General features: G+C 38.2%; 1 protein-coding gene across 3 annotated transcripts in view; it reads right to left on the bottom strand.

The window, feature by feature from the left end:
- The window catches only part of AKAP10 (A-kinase anchoring protein 10), a 223,565-nt gene that overhangs the window by 99,097 nt on the left and 101,225 nt on the right, over nt 1-23,243 (bottom strand). For all 3 annotated transcript variants that reach the window (XM_075546762.1, XM_075546764.1, XM_075546763.1), the window contains 3 exons: nt 21,433-21,517; nt 19,838-19,961; nt 9,350-9,486 (listed from right to left, as the gene is read on the bottom strand). In XM_075546762.1, the coding sequence (XP_075402877.1) occupies nt 9,350-9,486; nt 19,838-19,961; nt 21,433-21,517 (346 nt within the window). The remainder of the gene's footprint in view (nt 1-9,349; nt 9,487-19,837; nt 19,962-21,432; nt 21,518-23,243) is intronic.

The following is a 23,243-nucleotide window of genomic DNA, read 5'->3' as shown; positions in this document are numbered from 1 at the left end:
TCAACTGCTGAATGCCCTGCCTCTTTCCCCCTCCCATCTTGGAAATCTCTGCTGGTGATTGATTTCAGAAGGTATTACTATCTGTACCTGAAATCTGGACATTGTAATTAATCTTCTTATTCTTTAATATTGGTCTTTCTGATGTTTTAATCAGGATATTATAATTAATCTTACCATTCTTATTTTGTTAACCAGGATATTATAATTAATCAATTATTTATTTTTTTTGCAAATGTCCTTTCTTTTCTTTTTTTAAAATAATTATTTTTATTAAAGGCTATTACAATTCTTATAACAATGCATACATCAATTGTATCAGTAATATTCGTATATATATGTTGCCATCATCATTTTGAAAATATTTTCTCTGGGAGGGAGAGGAAAAATGAGGAGCTGATGCCAGGGGTTTAGGTGGAGAGCAAATATTTTGAGAATGATGAGGGCAATTAATGTACAAATGTGCTTTACAAAATTGAAGTATGTATGGATTGTGATGAGTTGTATGAGCCCCTAATAAAATAATTTTTTTAAAGGAAATATTTTCTTTCTACTTGAGCCCTTGGTATCAGCTCCTCTATTTTTCCTCCCTCCCTCATGAACCCTTGATAATTTATAAATTATTAATATTTTCATATCTTATACTGATGACCATCTCCCTTCACCCATGTTTCTCTTTGCCCCCCTTGAGGATGGGGGAGGGCAGTTATACATAGATTGTGATGGATTCCCCCTTTCTCCTCCCACCTTCCCCCTACCCTCATGGTATCACTGCTCTCATTATTGTTCCTGAGGGGTTTATCTGTCCTGGATTCCCAGCACGTAGAGCTCTCATCTGTACCAGTGTACATGCTATGGTCTACTCGGATTTGTAAAGTAGAATTGGGGTCATGATAGTGGGGGGGGGGTAAGTATTAAAGAACTAGACGACTATTGTATGTTATGTCAGTGCTACACTGCACCCTGGCTGGCTCGTCCCTACTTTGCGACCCTTCTGTGAGGGGATGTCCAATTGTCTACAGATGGGCTTTGGGGCTCTACTCTACCCATCTACATTGTTCACATCAATATGTTGTTTGTTCTAAGTCTTCTGATGCCTGAAACCTGACCTATTGACACCTTCTGATTACCCAGGCGGATGTACTTCTTCCATGTGGGCTTTGCTGCTTCCAAGCTAGATGGTTGCCTGTTTATCTTCAAGCCTTTAAGACCCCAGATGCCATTTTTTTTATAGGTGGGCACCATCGGCTTTCTTCCACATTTTCTTATGCACTCATTTTGTCTTTAGTGATTGTTTTGGGAAGGTGGGCATCACAGAATGCCAGATTAGAACAAAGTGTTCTTGCTTTGAGGGAGTACTTGAGTAGAGGCCCAATGTCCCTCTGCTACCTTATTATTTAACATATAATATACATACATAGAACTATGTCACAATCATTATATATATTTACATATGTACGTACCTGTATTTATAACTCTGTAAATATCCTTTGTCTCCTAGTTCTTCCCTCTATTTCAGAAGACCTCAACTTGGGGGTCAAATGACCCATTCACGGAGGTACCCCGATTCATAACAGCAGCAAAATTATACTTATTAAGTAGCAATGAAAATAATTTTATAGTTGGGGGGTGCCCACAATATGAGGAATTGTATTAAAGGATTGCGGGATTAGGAAGGTTAAGAACCACTCCTCTATTTCCTTTTACTTTCTTCCCGTCCCACTATCATATCCGACCTTCATTCGGCTCCCAGCAATTCCTCAGCACTTGATCAAGCCCCACCAGGCATCCTAAACCCTCTTCAAAATTGACTTTACATCTGATGAGGTGTCATGCCCTGCCCCCGAAGTCTACTTTCAGAATTCTCTGGGGCTTCATTGCTTTGTTTTCCTTGATGCACTGTTGCACGTCCTTCGTGTTTTGCCCTGATGTGGTGGGGTCAGATCGGGCCCAATTCCTGCACTGTGTCTCCAGTGTTCTCTCTGATAGTGCTATGGGTCAGTGAAGGGATGTCATGTCTCCTAGTGGTCCTCTCAATCACTGTTTTTTGTAACAGATGTAGTACCCTGCTTTTGTCTAAAGAATGTCAACATTAATTTTTCTAATTAAGTTTCTGTCACCACTGCTAGCTTCATATGAAAGTCCCTGATAAATAATCTTTGCAGTCTTTGTAAATATAGGCTTGTTAGTATTTTGACTTGGGACTGCCACATAAAGAAATATTTTTAGTCTCTTGCAGTCCAGCTAACTGAATAAAAGACTCTTCTAAATACAAGATATTATAGTGGCTATCATTTATTGGAATCGATAAATTTCTGTGATTCTGGACAATCACTAATGCTTTGGGCCTTAGTTTGGTTATCATGAAATAGATACGTCAGACCAGCATGCTCATCTGGATGTGCATCAGACTCATCAGGAAAATGTGCTTTAAAATAAAGATTGGGAGGGGTGCGATCTTGCCTTGGAAAGTAATCCCACACAGCATCTGTGGAACCCTACATCAAACAGGTACACCACCACGCTACCTTGAGGAAGAGTTGGAACTCCTCCAATCTCATGGACAGGTGATCAAACCTCAGTTATCTCCTTACTTACTACTCTTTTTTTCCCCACTTTATTCACTAGCCCTTCTATCTTTCCAACCACAGTTAGTCTCAACGAGCTCAGGTTTGTGTTGGGGTATTTTTTTCTCTTTTTCCTTTTTACCACTTTTTTCTCTTTTTCTGTCATTCTCCTCTTCTCTCCCACTCTCTCCTATCATACAGTACTACTGGCTTCTGTGTCACTACTCTCTGCTTAGGGCAAATCAACCCAAATAACAGGAGGAACTCCAGCCTTCCCACCTTGGGAGCACTGTACATCACACAAGGCATCTGGCACAAACATCTGCACTGTGCTGCACTACTGAGGAAACCACCGTCAGATCTCTAAGGCAATCCCGTCAACTAGGGCAATTTTCCCCAGCACCATTGGGTTCCTGTATTGAATAGGCACACCAACCTGCCATTGAGGGGCAGGGTCTAAACCCCTCTGGCTCCACATTTAAGTAATTAGGGATCAGCTATATCTTTATTCTTCATTTCCTCCTTTTCTCTCTCTTTTCTCCTTACCATCACAGCCAATTTTAGTGAACACGTTTGTTTTTTCCCCTTTCTTTCTCTTCTATTTTTCTTTATTTCCTCTTTCATTCTTTGTTCTCTTCGCTCCTCCCTCTGCTTGTATGATTCACTCTTCTCCCTCATTCCTTTCGCATACTACTGCTGGTTCCCAGACCCCTAAAATCTGTCTGGGGAAATCTTGTCCACCCAGTGGGCAGCCTGGCCCCTATGACAGTGCTGCAAAGTGACAAGTCAGTGCTACACACAGCAGAGCATAGGGTCAGCTATTTTTATCTAATTTTTAAATTCTCTCTACTCTTTCTTTTTTTCTTCTGTTTCTTTCTTTCTTTGTGTTCTTCTTTCAATTTTTCTTCTTTCTCCTCTTCTTGTAACTTTTCTCTCTTTCTTAACACAACCTCAGCAGATTCAGTTCTCCTTTTTTGTTGTTTTCTTTTTTTTTAATTACCATTTACACTTTTATTTTCTCTGCGCATTTTAGTTGTGTACTCATGAGTGGGTGTCAGTTTGCTTGGCACTGTTGCTACAGTCTGTGCCTTTTTTCTCTTTTTCCTCTCCTTTCACTCTCTTTCATGTCACAAGCCACTAACAGCCTCCAGATCACTCCCCTCTACCTAAGGCAACTCTGAAAGCCAACTGGGGGAGCTCCCACCCCCATTTATTGGCTTACAAAGCTTGGGAACTCACACTGGTTCTCATCCACAAACCAACCAGCAGGGTTTCTCCTCTACAAACAGGGGGGCATCCCCAGCCTAAATCCTGAGGCCCTACAAGTGACTGGGGGAAATGCCTGACCACCACTGATGGGCTCCATGCTACTGTCTATAGTAATTCCCCTGCCAGCTACAGAGCTCTACACCAAGGAGGGTATATTCACACGCCCTCCTCAGCACTCTAGTTGCAGAGGAAAACACAGGCCAGCTGAGGTGCTTCAAGAACCATGAAGCCTACTTCAAAATTGATCAGGGAAGCAATGCCCTCATGGGCACACAACAACCTGACCAGTGTCACATGAGAAGACTATCCAACATACATTCTAAATAACGGAATACTGCACAGATAGGAAAAGACCGAAGCCACAGGAAGATATACCAATAGGCTGACCCCTCAGTACAGTTACCAGGAGGTAGTTTCTAGATGTACTCATACTAATCCTCCAAAAGAGAGCCCAGGACTCTTCGACCCAGGAAGATGGCTCCAGGCTCCTCTAAAACAACACATAAACAGCAACCAGTTCTAACAGCTACAACACAAAAGCAGAAGAAACAGAAGACAAACCCAGAAGACGTCAAAAACCTAACAATGGGCATAGAGGAAGCAGATATTGACCTGCCACAAAAAGAAATTTTCAACATGCTGCCTCAAGTCATAAAGGATATCAGGGAAGCAATTCAGAATTAAAAGATATAATGATAAGAGGAGATAAAGGAAATGTACCAAAGGGAAATACAAGAGTTACGGGATGAAATAAAAAAATCCAGTGACAATTTTACAGACCTTGCCAATAGGCTTGAAGAGGCAGAGAATCATACCAGTGTCCTAGAGGATAACCAAGCATACCTCAACAAACGGGAAAAGCAGTCAAATAAGACAATAAAATTAGCTGAAGAAACCCTGAGAGCCATGTCTGGTGCTATGAAAAACAATATTAGAACAATTGGATAGCCAGAACAAGACACAACAAAGAAGTCAACAGCAAAAATAGCAAGGGAATTCTCAGAGGAAAACTTCACCAGCTTAATAAATGAAAATCAGGCAACCTTTCTGGAGGCTGAAAGAACATCAGCCAGACTGAATCCCAAGAAGTCACCAAGACACATAATTGTCAAATTATTCAACTATGACGAAAAGGAGGAGACCATAAAAGCAGATAGGGAAAAGCAAACAGTCACATATATAGGTACCCCAATAAAAGTATGTTGAGATTTACCAGCGGAAATTATGAAGACGAGAAGGGAATGAGTAACATAGTCCAAAAATTGAAGGAAAACAACGCAAACCCAAGAATACTTTACCCAGTCAAATTATCGATTAAGAAAGATGGAGAAGTAAGAGTCTTCCAAGAAAAGGACAACCTCCAAGTATACATAAAAAGAAACCCTGCCCTACAAAAGATCCTGGCCGATCTAGTATGGGTAGAAGATCAAAACTCACCGAGGGAAAATGAGAGACCATCACATAGAACAACTCCACCCATAGGGCGACAAGAGGAAACAGCCCCCAGGATAGAATCAGCTCAATAGTGGAAATAAGGCAAACATAAACCACACACACCGGATAAGACAGCAGATAGGAAAATTTCCAACACAAAAGGTAAAAAAAATGACATCAGAGTCCACAGATGGATATAACACTGAATATCAATGCCTGAACTCAGGCATTAAAAGGCAGAGGCTAACAGACTGGCTCAAGAAACATAACCTATCAATCAGCTGCCTCCAGTAGACTCATCTCAAACTTGCAGACAAAAAACAGGTACACAATAAAAGGCTGGAGAAAAATATACCAAGGAAATGGTCATGCAAAAACAACAGGGGTTGTGATCTTAATATATGACTGATTTCACCTCAAGATACAGGCCCATAACAAGTGACAAGTAGGGGCACTCTAATATGCTCAAGGGAACAATAGACCAAGAAACAGTGAGCATAATAAACATATATGCACCAAACGAGAGATCTGCGAAATTCACAAATCAAACACTCCAAAAGATGACAAAAAGAGATTACACTCAACAATTATACTTGGTGACTTTAATATACCACTCTCTGAAAAAGACAGCTCATTGGGAAAGAAATTCAACAAGGCTGCTACAGATCTAAATAGCACAATTGACTTGATAGATATTTTCAGAGCTTTTCAGACATCAAAGAACTAAAGATCAAATCAGTGGGTGCCCACCTTGATGATACGTTCACTGAAGACAAATGTGTGTATAAGCAAATGTGGTGAAGAAAGCTGATGGTGCCCGCCTATCAAGGGATATAGCGTCTGGGGAATTCAATGCTTGAAGATAAACAAGTGGCCATCTAGCTCAGAAGCAACAAAGCCCACATGGAAGAAGCACAGCAGCCTGAGTGACCACTAGCTGTCGAAAGGATCAGGTATCAAGCATCAAAGAAAAAAAATCATATCATTGTAAATGTGAGTGCGGAGTGGAGACTCAAAGCCCATCAGTAGGCAACTGGACACCCCCTTACTGAAGGGTTGTGGGGAGGAGATGATCCAGTCAGGGTTTAGGGTAGCAACGATGAAACATACAACTTTCCTCTAGTTCTTAAATGCTTCTTCCCCCCCATTATCATGATCCCAATTCTACCTTACATATCTGGCTAGACCAGATGATGTACATACAGACAACAACTGGAAACACAGGGAATCCAGGACAGATGACTTCTTCAGGACCTGTGGTGAAAGTGGCCATGCCTGGAGGGTGGAGTGAATGTGGGGTAGAAAGGGGGAACAGATTACAAGAATCTATTACATATGGCCTCTTCCCTGGGGGATGGACAGCAGAGAAGAGGGCAGGGAAGATGTCGGGCAGTGTAACATATGACAAAATAATAATAATTTATGAATTATGAAGGGTTCAGGAGGGAAGAGGGAGTGGGGAGGGAGGGGGGAGCTCAAGTAGAAGGCAAATGTTTTGAGAATGATGGCAGCAACAAATGTAAATATGTGCTTGACACAATGGATATATGTTGGGATTGTGATAAGAATTGTATGAGCTCCCACTAAAAAGATTTAAAATATAAATAAATGAAATTAAGGAAATAAATAAATAAATAGGGATTGGGGGCGGGTTAAGGGAAAACCAGGAGATGACAGTAAGGGCTCAATAGAAAGTTAATATTTAGAAAATAATGATGGCAACAAAAGTACAAATATGCTTGATACAATTAATGTATGGATTGCTGTAAGAGATCTAAGAGCCCCCAATAAAATGATCATTTAATACCTCAAATCTGATGAATGAGACTCTCGGCAATGAGCACTGCAAATATATCTTTAACAAGTTCACAGGTGATTCTTTCTCAACACCCACTATGAGCTAGCAGGAGGCAATGTTAGGAACCACCGGCCTAGATGCGTTTAGTTCTCCCTTAGACACCTAACATCCCATGGATTTCTTTCCATTCCAAAAGCATTCTCTTAGCATGTGGTTTGTGAATACTAGCAAATAATTTGCCTTTATAGAATATGAAAAGTTCCCCCACTATCCTGACCCCAATTCTACCTTACAAATCCGGGTAGACCAGAGGATGTACCCTGGTACAGATAGGAACTGAAAACAAAGGGAATCCAGGACAGATGTTCCCTTTAGGACCAGTGGTGAGAGTGGCAATACCAGAGGATGAAGGGAAGGTGGGTTAGAAAGGGGCAACCGATTATAAAGATCTACATAAAACCTCCTCCCTGAGGGATGGACAACAGGGAAGTGGGTGAGGAAAGACAATCAGACAGTGTAAGATATGACAAAATAATAATAATTATTTAATTATCAAGGGTTCATGAGGGAGTGGGGAGCATGGAAGGAGGGGGAAATATAAGGAGCTGATACCCAGATCTTAAGTAGAAAGCAGATTTTTTTTAGAATGATGAGGACAATAAATGTACAGATGTGATTGGCATACAATGGATGGATGGATGTGGTAAGAGTTGTATGACCCCCAATAAAATGATTTAAAAAGAATATGAAAAGTTAAGTGAAATGAAGGAGTTTATATATTACTAAAGTGACTACAGTCATCTCACTTGATTCATCAGATATTTTCAATCCTGTCATTGTAAAGTATGTCTTTTAAAAAAATACTTTCATTGGAGGCTCTTACATCTCTTATCACAATCCATACATTCATTCAGTGTGTCAAGCACATTTGCACATATGCCACCATCATCATTTTCAAAGCATTGTCTTCCCACTTGGGCCCCTGATATCAGTTCCCCACTTATTCCCCCATCCATTCCCCCATCCACACTCCCTGAGGAAAGCTTGATAAGTTACAGCTTATTATCTCCATATATTACATCATCCTCTATTGCCCCTCACCATCTTTTTTGTTATTCATCCCCTTGGGAGGGGGTTATAGATTGAGCCTTGTTGTCGATTCCCTCTTTCTTCCCGCCACCCTCCCCTAATCCTCCTGGTATCTCTCCTCTCCTTGTTGGCCCTTAAGGGTTTATCTATCCTGGATGCCCTTTGTTGTGGGCTCTTGTCTGTAACAATGTGCATACCCTGATCTAATCTGATTTGTAAGGTGGAATTGCTATCATGATAGTGGAGTGAGGAAGCACCACATATCTAAAGGAGAGTTGTATGTTTCATTGGTGCTATACTGCACCCTAACTGGCTCATCTCTTCCTTGTGACCCTTCTGTGGGAGGATGTCCAATTGTTTACAGATGGGCATTGGGTCTCCACTCTATGCCCCACCCACCACCATTCATCTTGGGTATGGGTTTTGTTCTGGGTCCATTGTAAACTATTTCCATCCTTACATTTCTGTGCATTTAGTAGGCCATCTGTAATCTAGCTGAGATTTTTTCGAGAAAATATGCCACACCAAATACTTTACAATCTATTCAAATCCTTTATATTCAAATCATTTGTAATTTATTCAATTAATTTCGACTACCTCTTCTTATACTATGACCATGCAAAGTCCTGATATAAGTCCTGAAGCCTCTGTGACTTCACTTATGCAAATGCCTCTGCTATGAATGTTTGCCAACCCTTTGTTTAGTAAAATAAAATGAATTTTTCAGAATGCAAGCTAAACTTTGTTGACAACCTCCCTGAATCGTACCTAATGTTTTCCTGCTTACCACACAAACTGCCCATCCTCCAAGAAAATATCTATAATGATTTGGCAACCTTTATGCACCCCATCTCTTACTGCCACTGAGTCGATCCCAACTGTTAGTGACTCTATAGGACTTGGTAGAACTGCCCCTGTGGATATCCGAGACTGTAATTCTTTATAGGAGTAGAAAGCCTCATTAATATCCCTTGGAATGGCTAGTGGTTTCAAACTGCTGACCTTGCAGTTATCAGCCCAACCATAAAACACCAGACCACCGAGGCTCCTTACCCACATTATATCAAGAATTATTTGTGTAGGCGACACTATGAGCACCTTGATAACACAGATTTGAGTTTAATAATATTTATATCTGAGTATATATAACATCTTTAAATTTGCTGAAATTGAATGTATATTTAATAAAACTCACTTGTCATATAAGATCATGGCATCATTTTGTGCCTCCTGTCCATCATACTGGCCTTTTTTGGCAGCAAGCTGGGACTGGAAGTTGTCTGCTGCCAACCAGAACTGTAAGATATTCACAGCATCCTCTTTTTCCATGTACTAGGAAAGAAAAACACAAAAAAGAATATGAACAGATTTCTCTCATCTCTAATCAATAGCCCTAAGTATTAAAAGGCAGGGCCATAAACAAAAAGATCTGCCTATTTAGTTTAAGCCAATCACACCTTACTTAGTCATCTGATATTAAAAAGTCTAAAACTATTCTTTCAAGGTTAACAAAAGAACACCATACAGGTAGAGGAAAACTGCAAAAAACTGAAGTACAAATTAGATTGATGATGATGAATTAGTGGTTTCAGAGCAAATCAGAGAAGATCTTTTATTATCTTTCCATGTATTCTTATTTACCTGAACAAATGTTAATTTAAATTTATAGCAAAGAGAGAGGTGATAAAACAAGTCAGTTGAACAAGTATATCCTAGGGAAGAATTTGCTAGTGAGACTGAGAGCTGCCCTTATTGGCACTTAATAATCATTTCAGAAACTTCGGTGGCACTGTGGTGGTAAAGAACGTGGCTGCTAACCTAAGGGTTGGTAGAAGAAACCTGCCAGCTATATGGGAGAAAGATATGTTACAAATATAAACAGACCTGGGAACCTTCAAGGGCAGTTATATTATGACCTCTAGGGTCACTATATGGAATGTACTGGATGGCCATGGGTTTGTTTCTTTAACAGGTTGTTAATACAATGGTTAGCTCATCTGCTAACTGAAATGTTGGCATTTGTAACCTATCCAGTTCCGCCAAGAAAGACCAAGCATTCTGCTCCCATAAAGACAATTATTATTTGTTATTATTCCTAGGTGCTGCCAAGTAGGTTCTGACTTATTGCAACCTAATGTACAACTGAACAAAACAATGCCCAATCCTGTGCCATTCTCACAATCCTGAGCCCAAGTTGCAACCATCCGTATGAGCTCATCTCAGTAATTTTGTTCCCCCTGATCCTCTACGTTGCCAATTACAATGTCCTTGTCCAAGGACTGGCCTTTTTTTGCTAAACTGTTGGAAATACATTACATACATCTCTTTATCGTCCCTTCTAAGAAGCATTCTGATTGCAGTTCTTATACATATTTGTTTGCTCTTCTGAAAGTCCATGGTACATTTCATATTTTTGTCAGCATAGTAATTCAAATGTACCAAGTTTCTTTATTTATTGCTGTTTTTACATGTATATGAGACAATTAAAACAATACAGTTTGGATCAGGTGCATCTTAGTACTTTTAACACAATAAAGAGATCTTTTGCAGCAGATTTACCCAATGCAATATGTTGTTTGATATCCCGACTACTGTAACTATGGGCACTGATGGTGGATCCAAGTAAAATAACATCCTTGATAACTTCAATCTTTCCTCTATTTGTCATGGTGTTGTTTACTGGTATAATCTGTACTTTGATTTTCATTATTAAGTGCTTCAAGCCTTCTCCCCTATTAGCAAGTAAATGTTATTTGCATATTATACCTTAATGAAACTTCCCCAAACCTTCATATGGTCCAATTTTTCTCAAACTATTTGCTCATGATATAAACCGACTAAATAGGTGAAACGTTACAATATGACACACTCCTTTGATTTGAAACTATGTTGTATTTTCTTGTTTTGTTGAAACAACTGCCTCTTGGTCTATGTATAGGTTCTGTATAACTGTAAGCAAGCATTTTGGAATTGCTATTCCTTGAAAAGTTATCCATAATTTGTTATGATCCACAGTCAAATCCCTTTGCATAGTCATTAAAACACTGGTAAATATCTTTCAGGTATTTTCTACTTTTAGCCAAGATTCATCTAACAATATCAATCCCTATCTACATCCTCTTTTGAATCTAGATTGCATTTCTGGCAGTTCCTTGTCAATGCTTGTCAATAACCTTCAGCAAAATTTTACTTCCAAGTACTATTAATGACATTGTTTAATACTTTCCACTTCTGGGGGATTAACTTTCTTTAGAAAGTTACAAATATGGATCTCTTCTAGTAAGCTACATAGCTGTTTTCTAAGCTTTTTTGCACAGGTAAGTGAACACTTCTAGCATTGTATCATTTATTGAAACATTTTACCTGGTAATCTGTCAATTTCAGAGCCTTTTCACCAATGCTTTCAGTGCAGCTTTTTTTGTTCCTTATCCTAAGTTCTGGATCCTATGAAATCTTCTGAAACTACTGAACATCAATGAATTCTTTTTTGGTAAAATGACACTGTATGTCATCTTCTTTTGATTCTTCCTGCATTATTCACTATTTTACTCACATAATCATTCAATATTGCAACTTTAAGTTTGAATTATCTCTACAGTTCTTTTAGTTTAAGGATTACTGAATATGTTCTTCCCTTTTAGTTTTCTACCTCAATGTTTTACATATGTCCTTATGACACTTAATTTGTCGAGTGGCCCTTTAACATTTTGAGTTTAGCTCTCTTACATGATCATTTCTTTTCTTTTCTCTAGCAACTGCACATTCGAGTAAATTTCAGTCTTTTCTGACATCCATTTTAATCTCATTTCTTTCCTATATTTTAATAACTTTTTGCTTTCTTTATGGATGCTGCCCTTGATATTATCCTTCAACTCATCTACTTTTCAGTATGTCAAAGATCACCTTGAGATCTGCTTTAACTTCAACTTGCACCTGAGTACCTCAGTGTCTGTTATGCAGTCACTGAATAAGGATGTTGAATTTCTCCATCATATTTCCTCAAATTTAGTAGATTTGCTCCCCACATATCAAAAAGGCCCACATCTAATGTTGCTCTTTAATCTGTTAAAAAACGATGCTTTAAAAAAATCATTTTACTGGGGGATTGTAAAGCTCTTATAACAATCCACACACCCATTGTGTGAAGCACATTTGTACATATGTTGCCATTATCCTTTTCAAAAAATTTTCTTTCTACTTGAACTCTTGGTATTAGCTCATTTATTCCCTCCCGACCCCATCCTCTCACCCTCATGAACTCTAGATAAATTATAATTATTTTCTTTTTTATAAATCATTTTATTGGAGGCTCATACAACTCTTATCGCCATCCATCCATACATCCATTGTATGTCAAGCACATTTGTACGTTTTTTTTTGCCCTCATCATTCTCAAAACATCCGCTTTCGACTTAAGCCCTTGGTATCAGCTCATTTTTTCCCTTTCCTCTCCACTCCCCCATGCTAATATTATTTTCTTATCTTAGACTGCCTACTGTCTATCTTCATCCATGTTTCCACTGTTTGTCACCCAGGAGGTGGGGGGATGGGGTGGGATATGTCAAACATTGCAATTGGTTCCCCCTTTTCCCCCAACTTCCCCCTGCTCTCTTGGTACCACTACTCCTATTACTATTCCTGAGGTGTTTAACTATCCTGGATTCCCTGTGTCTAGAGGTCGTATCTGTACCAGTGTGCATGTTCTTGTCTAGCCGGATTTGTAGGGTAGAACTGGGGTCATGATAAGGTGTGTGTGTGGGGGGGGGGGGGAGGAAGCATAAAGAACCAGAAGATGTATAAAAAGGAAAAAAAAAGTATTTACAATAAATAAATTTTGGTTTTGTAACATTCTACAATGTAATCTATGCAGTCATTTACATCCTAAAACTGTTCCCTCTCTAATTTTTTAAGTATTTTTATTTTTTATTTTATTATCAGGGCCTCATACAACTCTTATCACAATCTATACATACATCAATTGTGTAAAGCACATTCATTGCCCCCTCTCTAATTTTTACATGCAAATCACTAGTAATTATCAATGCATCTTGATTGCATGTTTGTTCAATTTCAAATGAAGAAACTGATTGATAAAAGTCTTCAATTTCCTCATCATTGGCACTTGTGGTTACTCACTCACTGACATCAAGTCACTGCTGATTCATAGCAACCTCTTGTGAGTTTCCAAGAATGTAACTGTTCATGGGAGTAGAAAGCCCAGACTTTCTCCATGGGAGCTTCTGGTGGTTTCAAATTGTCAACCATGTGGATAACAGCCCAATTTGTAACCCTACACCAAAGGGGTTTGGTATATAAATAATTGTCACATTAACTGACTTGCCCGGTAGACCTATGAATATTATGCCATCAATCACAGTGCTGTACTTCATGAGAGATCTTGAAATATGGCTGTGAATGATGAATATGACAACAATCCACTTCAATTTATCATCACAGGTATACTAACCCAAATGACTGACTCATAATGGTCAATACTTGTCCATTTCGGTTCACCAATTAATTCCCGGGACATTGACCTTTTTATGTTCCACTTAATTTCTAACGAGTTCCAATTTTCCTAGATTCATACTTTATACAATCCATGTTCAGATTATTAATAGATGTTTGCAGTTGCTTTTTCTCATTTTTAGTTGTGCCACAAAGCAAATGAAGGTTCTGAAAGCTTTACCCCATCTGGAACCCTATGGTTGACTCTACTGAGAGGAGATAATGTTTAGAATGCCTGCTAACCTGAGGAGTTCATTTTCTAGCACAAACTTAAATGTTCCAGTATAGTCATGAACTTTTTACTGGACCCTTTCAGAAATAGATCACCAGGTTCTTGTTCCTACTCTTTCTTCATTTAGAAGCTCCACTGACACCTGTTTACCAGGCATGGGTGACCGGCTGGTATTTGAAATGACAATGAACTTGATATAGGTATTGCTTCTTATAAATATTTCACTGGGAAATCCTACGAAGCAGGTAAGTAAAGTAAAACTGCGAAAAGTGGAAAAAAACCTTATTACTTTTCTTTCTTTCTTCCAATACCAGTCTGTAAATATTTGTAAAGTGAAATCAAGAATCTGACTTCTGACATTTTAAAACAGCTCCAAATATTTTAAAAGATGCATTTGCATGTAAGCTATAGGTTAAGTACTTTTGAGTGCAATGAATTACTTAATATGGCTCTTCTAGTCACACAGTTGTTAACACTCATCAAACAAGTGGGTGGGACTAGGGAAAATGCTGATAGGATTATATGATTTCCTTGTGAGCATTTTCTAACAGGGTTAATTTTGACTGTAAAAACATGGAATTATAACATGGAGAATGACCAAATTTACTACCTTTCGGTATAAAATGAACCAACTTAGAAGCTAGAAGAAGGATCTCACTGCTAGTAAGAAAGAAGATCCAAGACTAGTGTGTGTCTATGGATTCAGGGGTAGAATGTTGTGTCAAAAAAGAGAAATGGCAAAACCAAGACAACAAGAAAGAGTAGTGCTTTCCCAATCCACAGAATAATGAATGCCGAGAACCTTCCAGTAGTGATTGTATAGTGAGTTGCCTCCAGGCATTTAATTGAAGAAGTTAGGACTGCAGATCCAGAGGTAGAACTGAACACCTTTGTTCTGACACTTCTGGTGGAATAAGGTGCTGTTAAGTCATTTATCGGTAGTGCTAAAAGATTTTTGTAACACTTCCCAAGCAAAATTGGCTGAATTTTGCCCAATCCAATTGGCTAAAGGTAAAATAAAGACACCTGCCTGTGGGCATAACACAGAGCAAGTATCAAAGAATTATATCCTGAACATTTCTGAACCTGAATTGTAACCTGTTACATTACATAATAAAATTTATAACTGAGGGTATTCCTGTGAGTTCACTGTGGTCAATGCAAGAATTATCAAACCTACCTGAGAAGTAGAGTGCAATGGGAGGTGCAGGCTAGTATCAGAATTGGTAAAGAAGGTTGGCACGTGAAAGTATATATGATCTCACCTCAAAAGCATCAGTCATAGATTGACATTAATGGTGACTCTCCTCCTGCCCACTGGTGAAGGCAGAGGAGATTACACACTTGCAGTTCCACCTCTTCATGCTTAATTCGCAACACTATTTTTCAAACTTACAGTAGTTTTATATTGAGTTTCATTTTTTCTATAATTTGGTAAGATATTAAAGTGCTCTTGTCATTAAACACAGCTTAAAGCAACAATAAAATTATTAAAAGTCAATTTATATTTTTGGAGATGATTTCTGTGTTCAAATGTTATTTTCTAGAAAGGAGGACGAGGTGGTCCATTTCTGAAAAATTATCCATCAAAACACTTAAGAATAGTCATAAACTATAGGTCTGTTAGAGGAGTCCATCAGGTAGCAAGGCATTTAAAATCTGATTGGGGGAAGTACTGCCTCCGAAATATAGAGTCCATCCTAATGATGTTTATGGAATCAACCTTCTGAGACCTTAATTTACTGATGAGGCACAACTCAAAATGAGAACAGTGGTAAACATTAATAACCAGAATGTGGAATGCAGAAAGTATAAATCTAAAGATATAAAAGCTGTCGAAAATGAAATGGAATACCAGATTGTTATGCTAGGCATTATTAGTAAGCTAATGTGGACGCATGAGAAAAAGGCATGTGGGACCTTGTTTGACCTTCTTTGGCTACATAAGAGAGAAGGAGTAACCAATTCCTTATCTGCCCAATGAACTTTCTATGAGGCGTAAGTTAGGCATGCCTCCACCTGCCAACCATCTTTACGCTATCTGACACCAACTTTTCTACCACGTTACTCTATTTCTGTACTCAGTTTAATAGTCCGTGGGAGTTGAAGAACAGAATTCATAGGTAATACTCATGACTGTGGGGTTTATTGCTAAAACTAACAAAACAGAAAAAGAATAAAAGTGTAGGCCTTTTTCTTGCAGTGTCCTTTCTTAGTCATGTCGACAGGGATGTCTCTCCCTAGTCCTCAGTCTCTCAAAGAAAATCTTGGCCTCTGCCATGCTTTGGAATGTATTACAAAGCTTATTGTTGATAACTGTCTAAACGGCACCCCAATCTGCAAATTAGCCTCCTGCCCAACAGCACTCTGCTTTACTCTTTGTGTTGGCCTGGAAATCTACAGTTTCTCTGAATGTCAGTCTGGAGGCTTCTGATGCCTTTGGTGCCATAGTTACTTCAACACGAATCTTGCATGCACTCTCTTGTTAAGAGTTCTTCCTTAATGGTCATAGAACTCTCTGTTCCTATTTTCAGATAGCTCACTTTCTACCCAGAGGAATATAAAAATTGTTTATTGCCCTCGAGTACATTATCACATCTAATTACTTGGTGGGAGTTATAAAGTCTACTTATATGAGAGACATACCAATTAATATCACTGACCATCACTGGTACTGGACATTTTGAAATAGAAAATAATATGGTTTACTCTACCAGAAATTACAAATTCAAGATAAAAGGGGTTGTGTTATCAAAAAAGAAAAGACAAGATCTTGAAGTACAATATTGCCTGTGAAAGGTAATATATCTGTATGCTTACATGAAAGACTAGTTATTAAAATTATTATGCAAATGGATTCCCAAAACAAAGAGGAAGTATCAGTAGTTGGAAAATATGGTTTTGATGATAGAAACAATGCTGTAGATAGCATGATAGAGTTTTGCTGGGCCAATTGTTTCTTCATTACAAATACAACATAACAGTGATGATGATATACATAGATCTTGCCAGATAGAATACCAAGGAATCAAATTGATTTTTTTCTGTGGAAAAAGATGATGGAGAAGTTCATTCAATATTATCAGGTAAAACAAGGCCAGGGCCTATATACAGAACAGACCATCAATTTTTTACATGCAAGTTAAAAAAGATGTGAGAACTTAAAAGAAGCCCATAATAGTAAAAATATTATTTTGAATATATCTCACCTGAATTTAGAAACTATCTCAAGGACATATTTGATTTACTAAACACTACTGACCGAAGACTGGATGAATTGTAGGATGACATCAAGAATATCATACATGAAGAATGCAAAATGTCATTACAAAGATAGGAAAATAGAATAGATCAAAATGAGTTTAAGGAGAGACTCTGAAACTCTCTCTAGAATGTAGAGCAGATAAAACAAATGAAAGACATGATGAAGTCAATGAGAAGAACACAAAATTTCCTAAGGCAACTCAAGAAGACAACATGAAGCACACTACACGACAATACGAAAAAGACCTGGAGTTTGAACACCAAATGGGGTGGGGTGAACAAAACAGCTTATCTCAATCTTTAAGATCTGAAGAAAATTTTCCAATCTCAAGTTGTGACACTAATAGACTCTGTGAACAACATGGAAAAGAGAAGAAATTCAGTCACTGTATCAAAAAGATCTAGTCAACATTTAACCATTGTGGCAACAAGATGGATTGACAGTGGCTACAACAATGAGCTCATTACATAAGAACAATCGTGAGAATGGCACAGGACCAGGCAGTGTGCATACAGGTTGCTATGAGTCAGAATTGACTTGATGGTACTGAACAACAATAGCAGCAGCAGCAGCAGCAGCAGCAGCAGCAGCAGTATATGAACAAGAAATGCTGGTCTTGAAGAAAGAAGTCCAGGCTACACTGAAGGTATCAGTGAAAAACAAAGCTACAGGAATTGATGAGCTACTAATTGAAACGTTTCAACAAATTGAGTGTTTATAGCACTCACTAGTTCATCTCAAGAAATTTGGAAGAGAGCTACCTAGCAAATGATTATAAGTGATGCATATTTTAGCCCACTCCAACGAAAAGTGACCCAATAGAATCAGGGCATTATCAAATAATATCACTATTACCATACGTAAGTAAAATGTTGCTAAAGATATCTGATTTAAAACAGTTGTAGCACTACATGGGCAGGCAGCTGCCAAAAATTCAAGTTGAATTTATAGGAGGATATAGAATGAGAGGTACTGTTTATATAAGATGAATTTCAGCTATAAATGAAAAGAATACCAAAACGATGCTTAATTTGGCCCTCTGTTAATCAAAGTACTAGAAATATAAAACTTAGTAAAAATTCCAAAATGTAATAGTACCCTCCAATGAGCTAAAAATTCATCTTAAATTTAATCAGTAGGGATATTCTAATTCAGGAAGGAGGCAAGAAATACCATTTAGATAAACAGTGGACCAGGAGGCCTCAAGGGATGGCAGTTTGACAACACTGCAGAAGTGTAGGTATTAACTGATGGTCTGATAACCCCCAGGAGAACACTGTTTCCTGTGAAGCCTGCTTCTTTTGTCACATTGCTTGTGATCAATGCAAGACCTGTTCTTTGGACACACAGTTTAAGGTATAAAAGTTGTTTGAATTTAACTGAACTTTTGAAGCAGGTTAAAGGTAGTAAATTCCACTGTTTCCTACTATCTTATTACTTATTCCTACTGTCTTATTATTTATTACTTGCAGAAATAAACTTATAAGTTTCTCAAATCAACCTAGTCTCTCTCTTTGGCTGAAACAGTGACAAGCAATCTTGGATCCATGATTTTTGGCATTACTAATGCTTCATTGACTATGTAAAAGTATTTTACTATATATAACATTGTGATGAACTGGGATTCCAGAATACTTAGCAGTGCTCAAGCAAAATGTGAACATAACCCACGAGGCAGTTGTTTGAACAGAACAAGGTGATACTGGACATTTTAAAATCAAGATAGGTGTGGGTCGGAGTTGAATCCCTTCATCATATTTATTCAATTGGTAGGCTGAGCAAATAATACACAAAGCTGGATTATATGAAATATTTGGCATCAGGACTAAATGAAGCTTTATTAACAAACTTTGAGAACACAATCTTGCTTGCTGAAAGCAAGGAAGACTAAATGACTACAACCTTCAGGCTTCAATATGGATTATAATGTAAAGAGGAAAATAAATCATCAAGATGAATAAACAGACAAACTTCATGATAAAAGGAGAAAAGAGTTAAATGTTCAAGTATTTCATTTTGCCTGGATCCAAAATCAATGCTTACAGAAAGGGACATCAAAAAAATCAAATAACAAAGTGCACCTGGCAAATCTGCTGTAAAAGACCTCTATAAAGTATCAAGAATCAAAGATGTTCCTTAGAGCACTAAGGTATGTCTGATGAAGATTTTCAATCTCCTCATATGATTGTGAAATTTGGACAATGAATAAGGAAGACAGAAGAAGAATTAATTCCTTTAGATTATGGTGTTGGCAAAGAGTAATGAAAGTATCAAAGACTGTCAGAGTACAAACAAATCTGTCTTAGAGAAAGTACAGCAGACAGTTCCTTAAAAATGAAGGTGGTGAGACTTTGTCTCACCTACTTTGAAAACTATCAAGGGAAACTAGTTCCTGGAAAGGACATCATATTAGAGGGTCAGAGCAAAAGAATGGAAGACTCTCAATGAGAAAGAATGACACAACGGCTACAATAATGGACTCAAACCTAGCAAGCGTTGTGAGGAGGATGCAGGACAGGGTAGTGTTTCACTTTGCAGTAATAAGGTTGCTATGTATCATATCTGATTTGATGGGAACTAACATTGCTACAATGTTATTTTCTCTACATATCAGGTCCCAGAATTTGTATTTTAGAATGTTGAATGCCCTAAAAAAACTAAAATAAAAAATATTTTACCTCAGAGAAATAAAAGAGGGCTGATTCACAGAACAGAATATCAGCCAGGTAAACAGTTCCACTGGTCAGCACTTCAATCTGGTATTTACAGAAATGATGACTTCGCAGAAAATCACTAAAGTGCCTGCACATGGAGAAAAAGGGTAATTTTCAGAAAATGACCAAGAAAAGAACTTTAACAGAAAAAACTCTATTCTTCTGTGCATTGTCCCTTAAAGTTCTAGATCAACACAACCTTACTTCCAATAGCGTCATATCTTATCCCTCTATCTGTAATCTATTCTTCCTAGTAATTACTGTGTAGCTCTGGGTTGCTGTTTACACATTACTTCATATTACAGTAACCAAAAAATATGCCCTATTTATCTTACAAGGCTGTAACTTCCTGAAAGGCAGTTAACATGTCAAACTCTAAATTACACAAATCACTCTTCATTAATGTGAAGAACACATGGGAGTTTTCAAGGGAGTGCAGCAGGAGTAATTAATTGGGAATCAAAATTCTGGAGGAATCTTAATAGTTCTAAGTGGGAAAATACATATTAAACTTAGCCCATGCAGTCACTGAATAGTATTAACATTTTCTCAAAAAGAAAACCAATTGTGATAGCAGAGTCTACCTCAGACTGCTATTAATCAAAATATAATTAATATTAAACAATCAAAATTATATTAATCAATATAACAATTTAAGATTTAGCTGTTGTTAATCCAAAATGTAATGGCCCCTCCCTTGCAGTAAGATTTAATTTTAAGCTTAATTAGTAGGGATGTTCTAACTCAAGAAGGCAGTCTGCAAGGCCATTAAAAAAAGGAGCCAAGCACAAAGCATTCCTCATTTAGATAAGCCAGAGTATGAGATGTCAGAGGATGGCAGTCTGGTGACCAATGGAGAATTGTAGGTATCAAAGCTTTCCTTCCTTTGTCATTGTAAAGCTTATTTTTGGCACAAAGTGTGCAGTATATAACTTGCTTGCTTTTCATTAGATTTGTAAAAGCAGTTGGGGGTTAGCGAATCCCACTCTTTCCTTCTGTTTCATTCTTGCAGAAATAAACTTAAAGGGTCTCCTGAATAAACCTGGTCTGTCTTTGGCTGAAACAGTGACAAGCAATCCTGGACCCTTGTTCACAGCAACAGTTTTGGTTTTAATAGAGTTTATGTACTGTGTGTGTGTGTGTGTGTGTGTGTGTGTGTGTGTGTGTTAGCAACCCTGGTAGTGTAGTGGTTATACATTGGGCTGCACTTTGAAACACCAGTAACTCCTCAGGAGAAAGACTGGATTTTCTACTCCGTCAAGAACTACCGTCTCTGAAACCCTCAGGGCGGTCACTATGAGTCAGCATTGACTAGATGGCAGTGAGCTTGATTTTGGAGGCTTATGTGTATATATATGTACACATAAATATAAATATGTAAAGGATAGAAATAATTACATATGTATAAATTAAGATGTATTAGAGCATGCTTATGTGATCCCTGAAGATTGAAATTATCTAAATTAACAAAGGTAATTTGTCTTTAGTTAAATGAAGTATAGTCCTAATACTAAACCCAATTCTCAAAAATGAAAATGTAAAGTCTGAAGTTAACTCACTCTTGCTCCATGGCACTGAAGACTATGGACTGTGCAGAGACAAAACAGTTGGGATTCACCTGGCCATCTTCTCCACAAATCTTCGCTGTAAAAGAAATGCTAACTAGTAAATTTCTTCCAAATTCAAGCTATACACATTTGTGAATCAAGCTAGGAAGTAATATTTAAAGACATTAATATATATATACACACACCCACATATATACACATATGAAAAGAGTAGTCTGATATCATCTTTCTGAACATAGTAAGGGGGTTCAAAAAGTTTATAGAAAAATTCCATTATCCTTCAATTCCATTTTTCCATAAACCTTCTGAAACTCCCTTATATATTCCACTCCCATAAACAGTTACAATCTTGGAAACTCACAAACTCACAGAGGTAGTTCTACTTTGTCATATAAAGTTGAAATAAGTTGGCATCAATTCAATGGCAGTGAGCTTGGGTTTGGGTTTAAATATGGACAAGAAAAATTAAGACACTCAACCCCTAGATTGTCCCCCTATCATTAATGTATAACCTATAGTGCAACCCCTTCCTATGAGGTATGTCTTCACCTGTAACTAGGGGACTTGCACATCCCCAGAGAATATATCAGCATTGGTTAGCAATAAATCTCCCTCTCTCCACAAGGACCACCAAGTGAGGCTGAGGTGAACATGCTACCATGACATGTGTCTGACTCCATTATTTCAATCTCTCCTCTATCTATCATGCTCTTTATGACTTTATAATAATCTTTATATATCTTAACCGTACAATTGTGCTTATCGAACTCACAATTAGTTGTGGGGGGGCTGGCCTTTCCCCCACACCCAAGTATCTATAAGTCTTGGTTAGAAATAAATCCACCACCACCCCTGCTGCTGCGATCATAGCCATCCAGGAGGGGAGCATGCTACCATAAAATGTGTCTGACTCCTTTATTTTACTCTCTCCTATCTCTCTTAATTTCTATGACTTTACTATAATCATAATATATTATCCCAGTACAGTTGGGTCTACGGACCCGTGATTGTTGTCAAGGGCTGGATGAGCTCAGGGATATCTAAGGTTAGGACACTTCTCACCTTGATATGTTGTGTGTGACTGACAGCACTTATATGCCCCAAGACTATTTAAGCCTGTTGGAAAATACAGTTGAGCTCTCTCTAGTTCCTTACTTCTGGAAAAATGAGCCCTTTCACTCTTTATTTGTCTCTTTATTTTACCTCAATTACACAGCTGGCTCCTCATAACCCTTTCAGTTGTGAGGCTGGAACTGTTTGGGCCAGGTCCAAACTAGGCAGCCCTGTTTGGACTATGCTGAAGCCCTGCAAGTGCTTCTCTGTATACCCCAAAGGTCAGCAGCAGATGGCACCAGATTAGATAACTGCCAGATAAGATAACCAGTGAAACCAGATGCTCTGGCTTCAAAGAAAGCCTCAAGGAGTCCACAAGCAATTCTTGGAGTTTCCAGACCCCATATGCTAATTGCCATACATTCCTCACCACCCTTTAAAAGCCTGCTCCCCAGCTGCTGAGCACAACTTCCCTGACCTGTTGTCCTAGGTCAAGGAACCTCATCCTGGAGCTCCCCTTAATAAAGCTATTTCTGTTTCTGCTCTCCCTTGTCCTGTCAGTTATGTCTGTCCGTCTCCCTGTATCCCAGTTTCACCTCGACAGGAACCTCACATTTGGTAAACAGTTACAGTCTTGGAAACCTATGAGGGCAGTTCTACCCTGTCCTAGAGGGTCACTATGCATCAGGATAACACAAAACTCAAAACCAAACTTGATAGAGAGGGTGAAAGAGCTAGTCTGCTGATAA

This window comes from Tenrec ecaudatus, chromosome 4 (genome assembly GCF_050624435.1).
Source record: "Tenrec ecaudatus isolate mTenEca1 chromosome 4, mTenEca1.hap1, whole genome shotgun sequence".
NCBI classification, from domain to species: domain Eukaryota; kingdom Metazoa; phylum Chordata; class Mammalia; order Afrosoricida; family Tenrecidae; genus Tenrec; species Tenrec ecaudatus.
The sequence above is the reverse complement of the archived record's forward strand: the minus strand, read 5'-3'. Positions and strand labels throughout refer to the sequence as shown.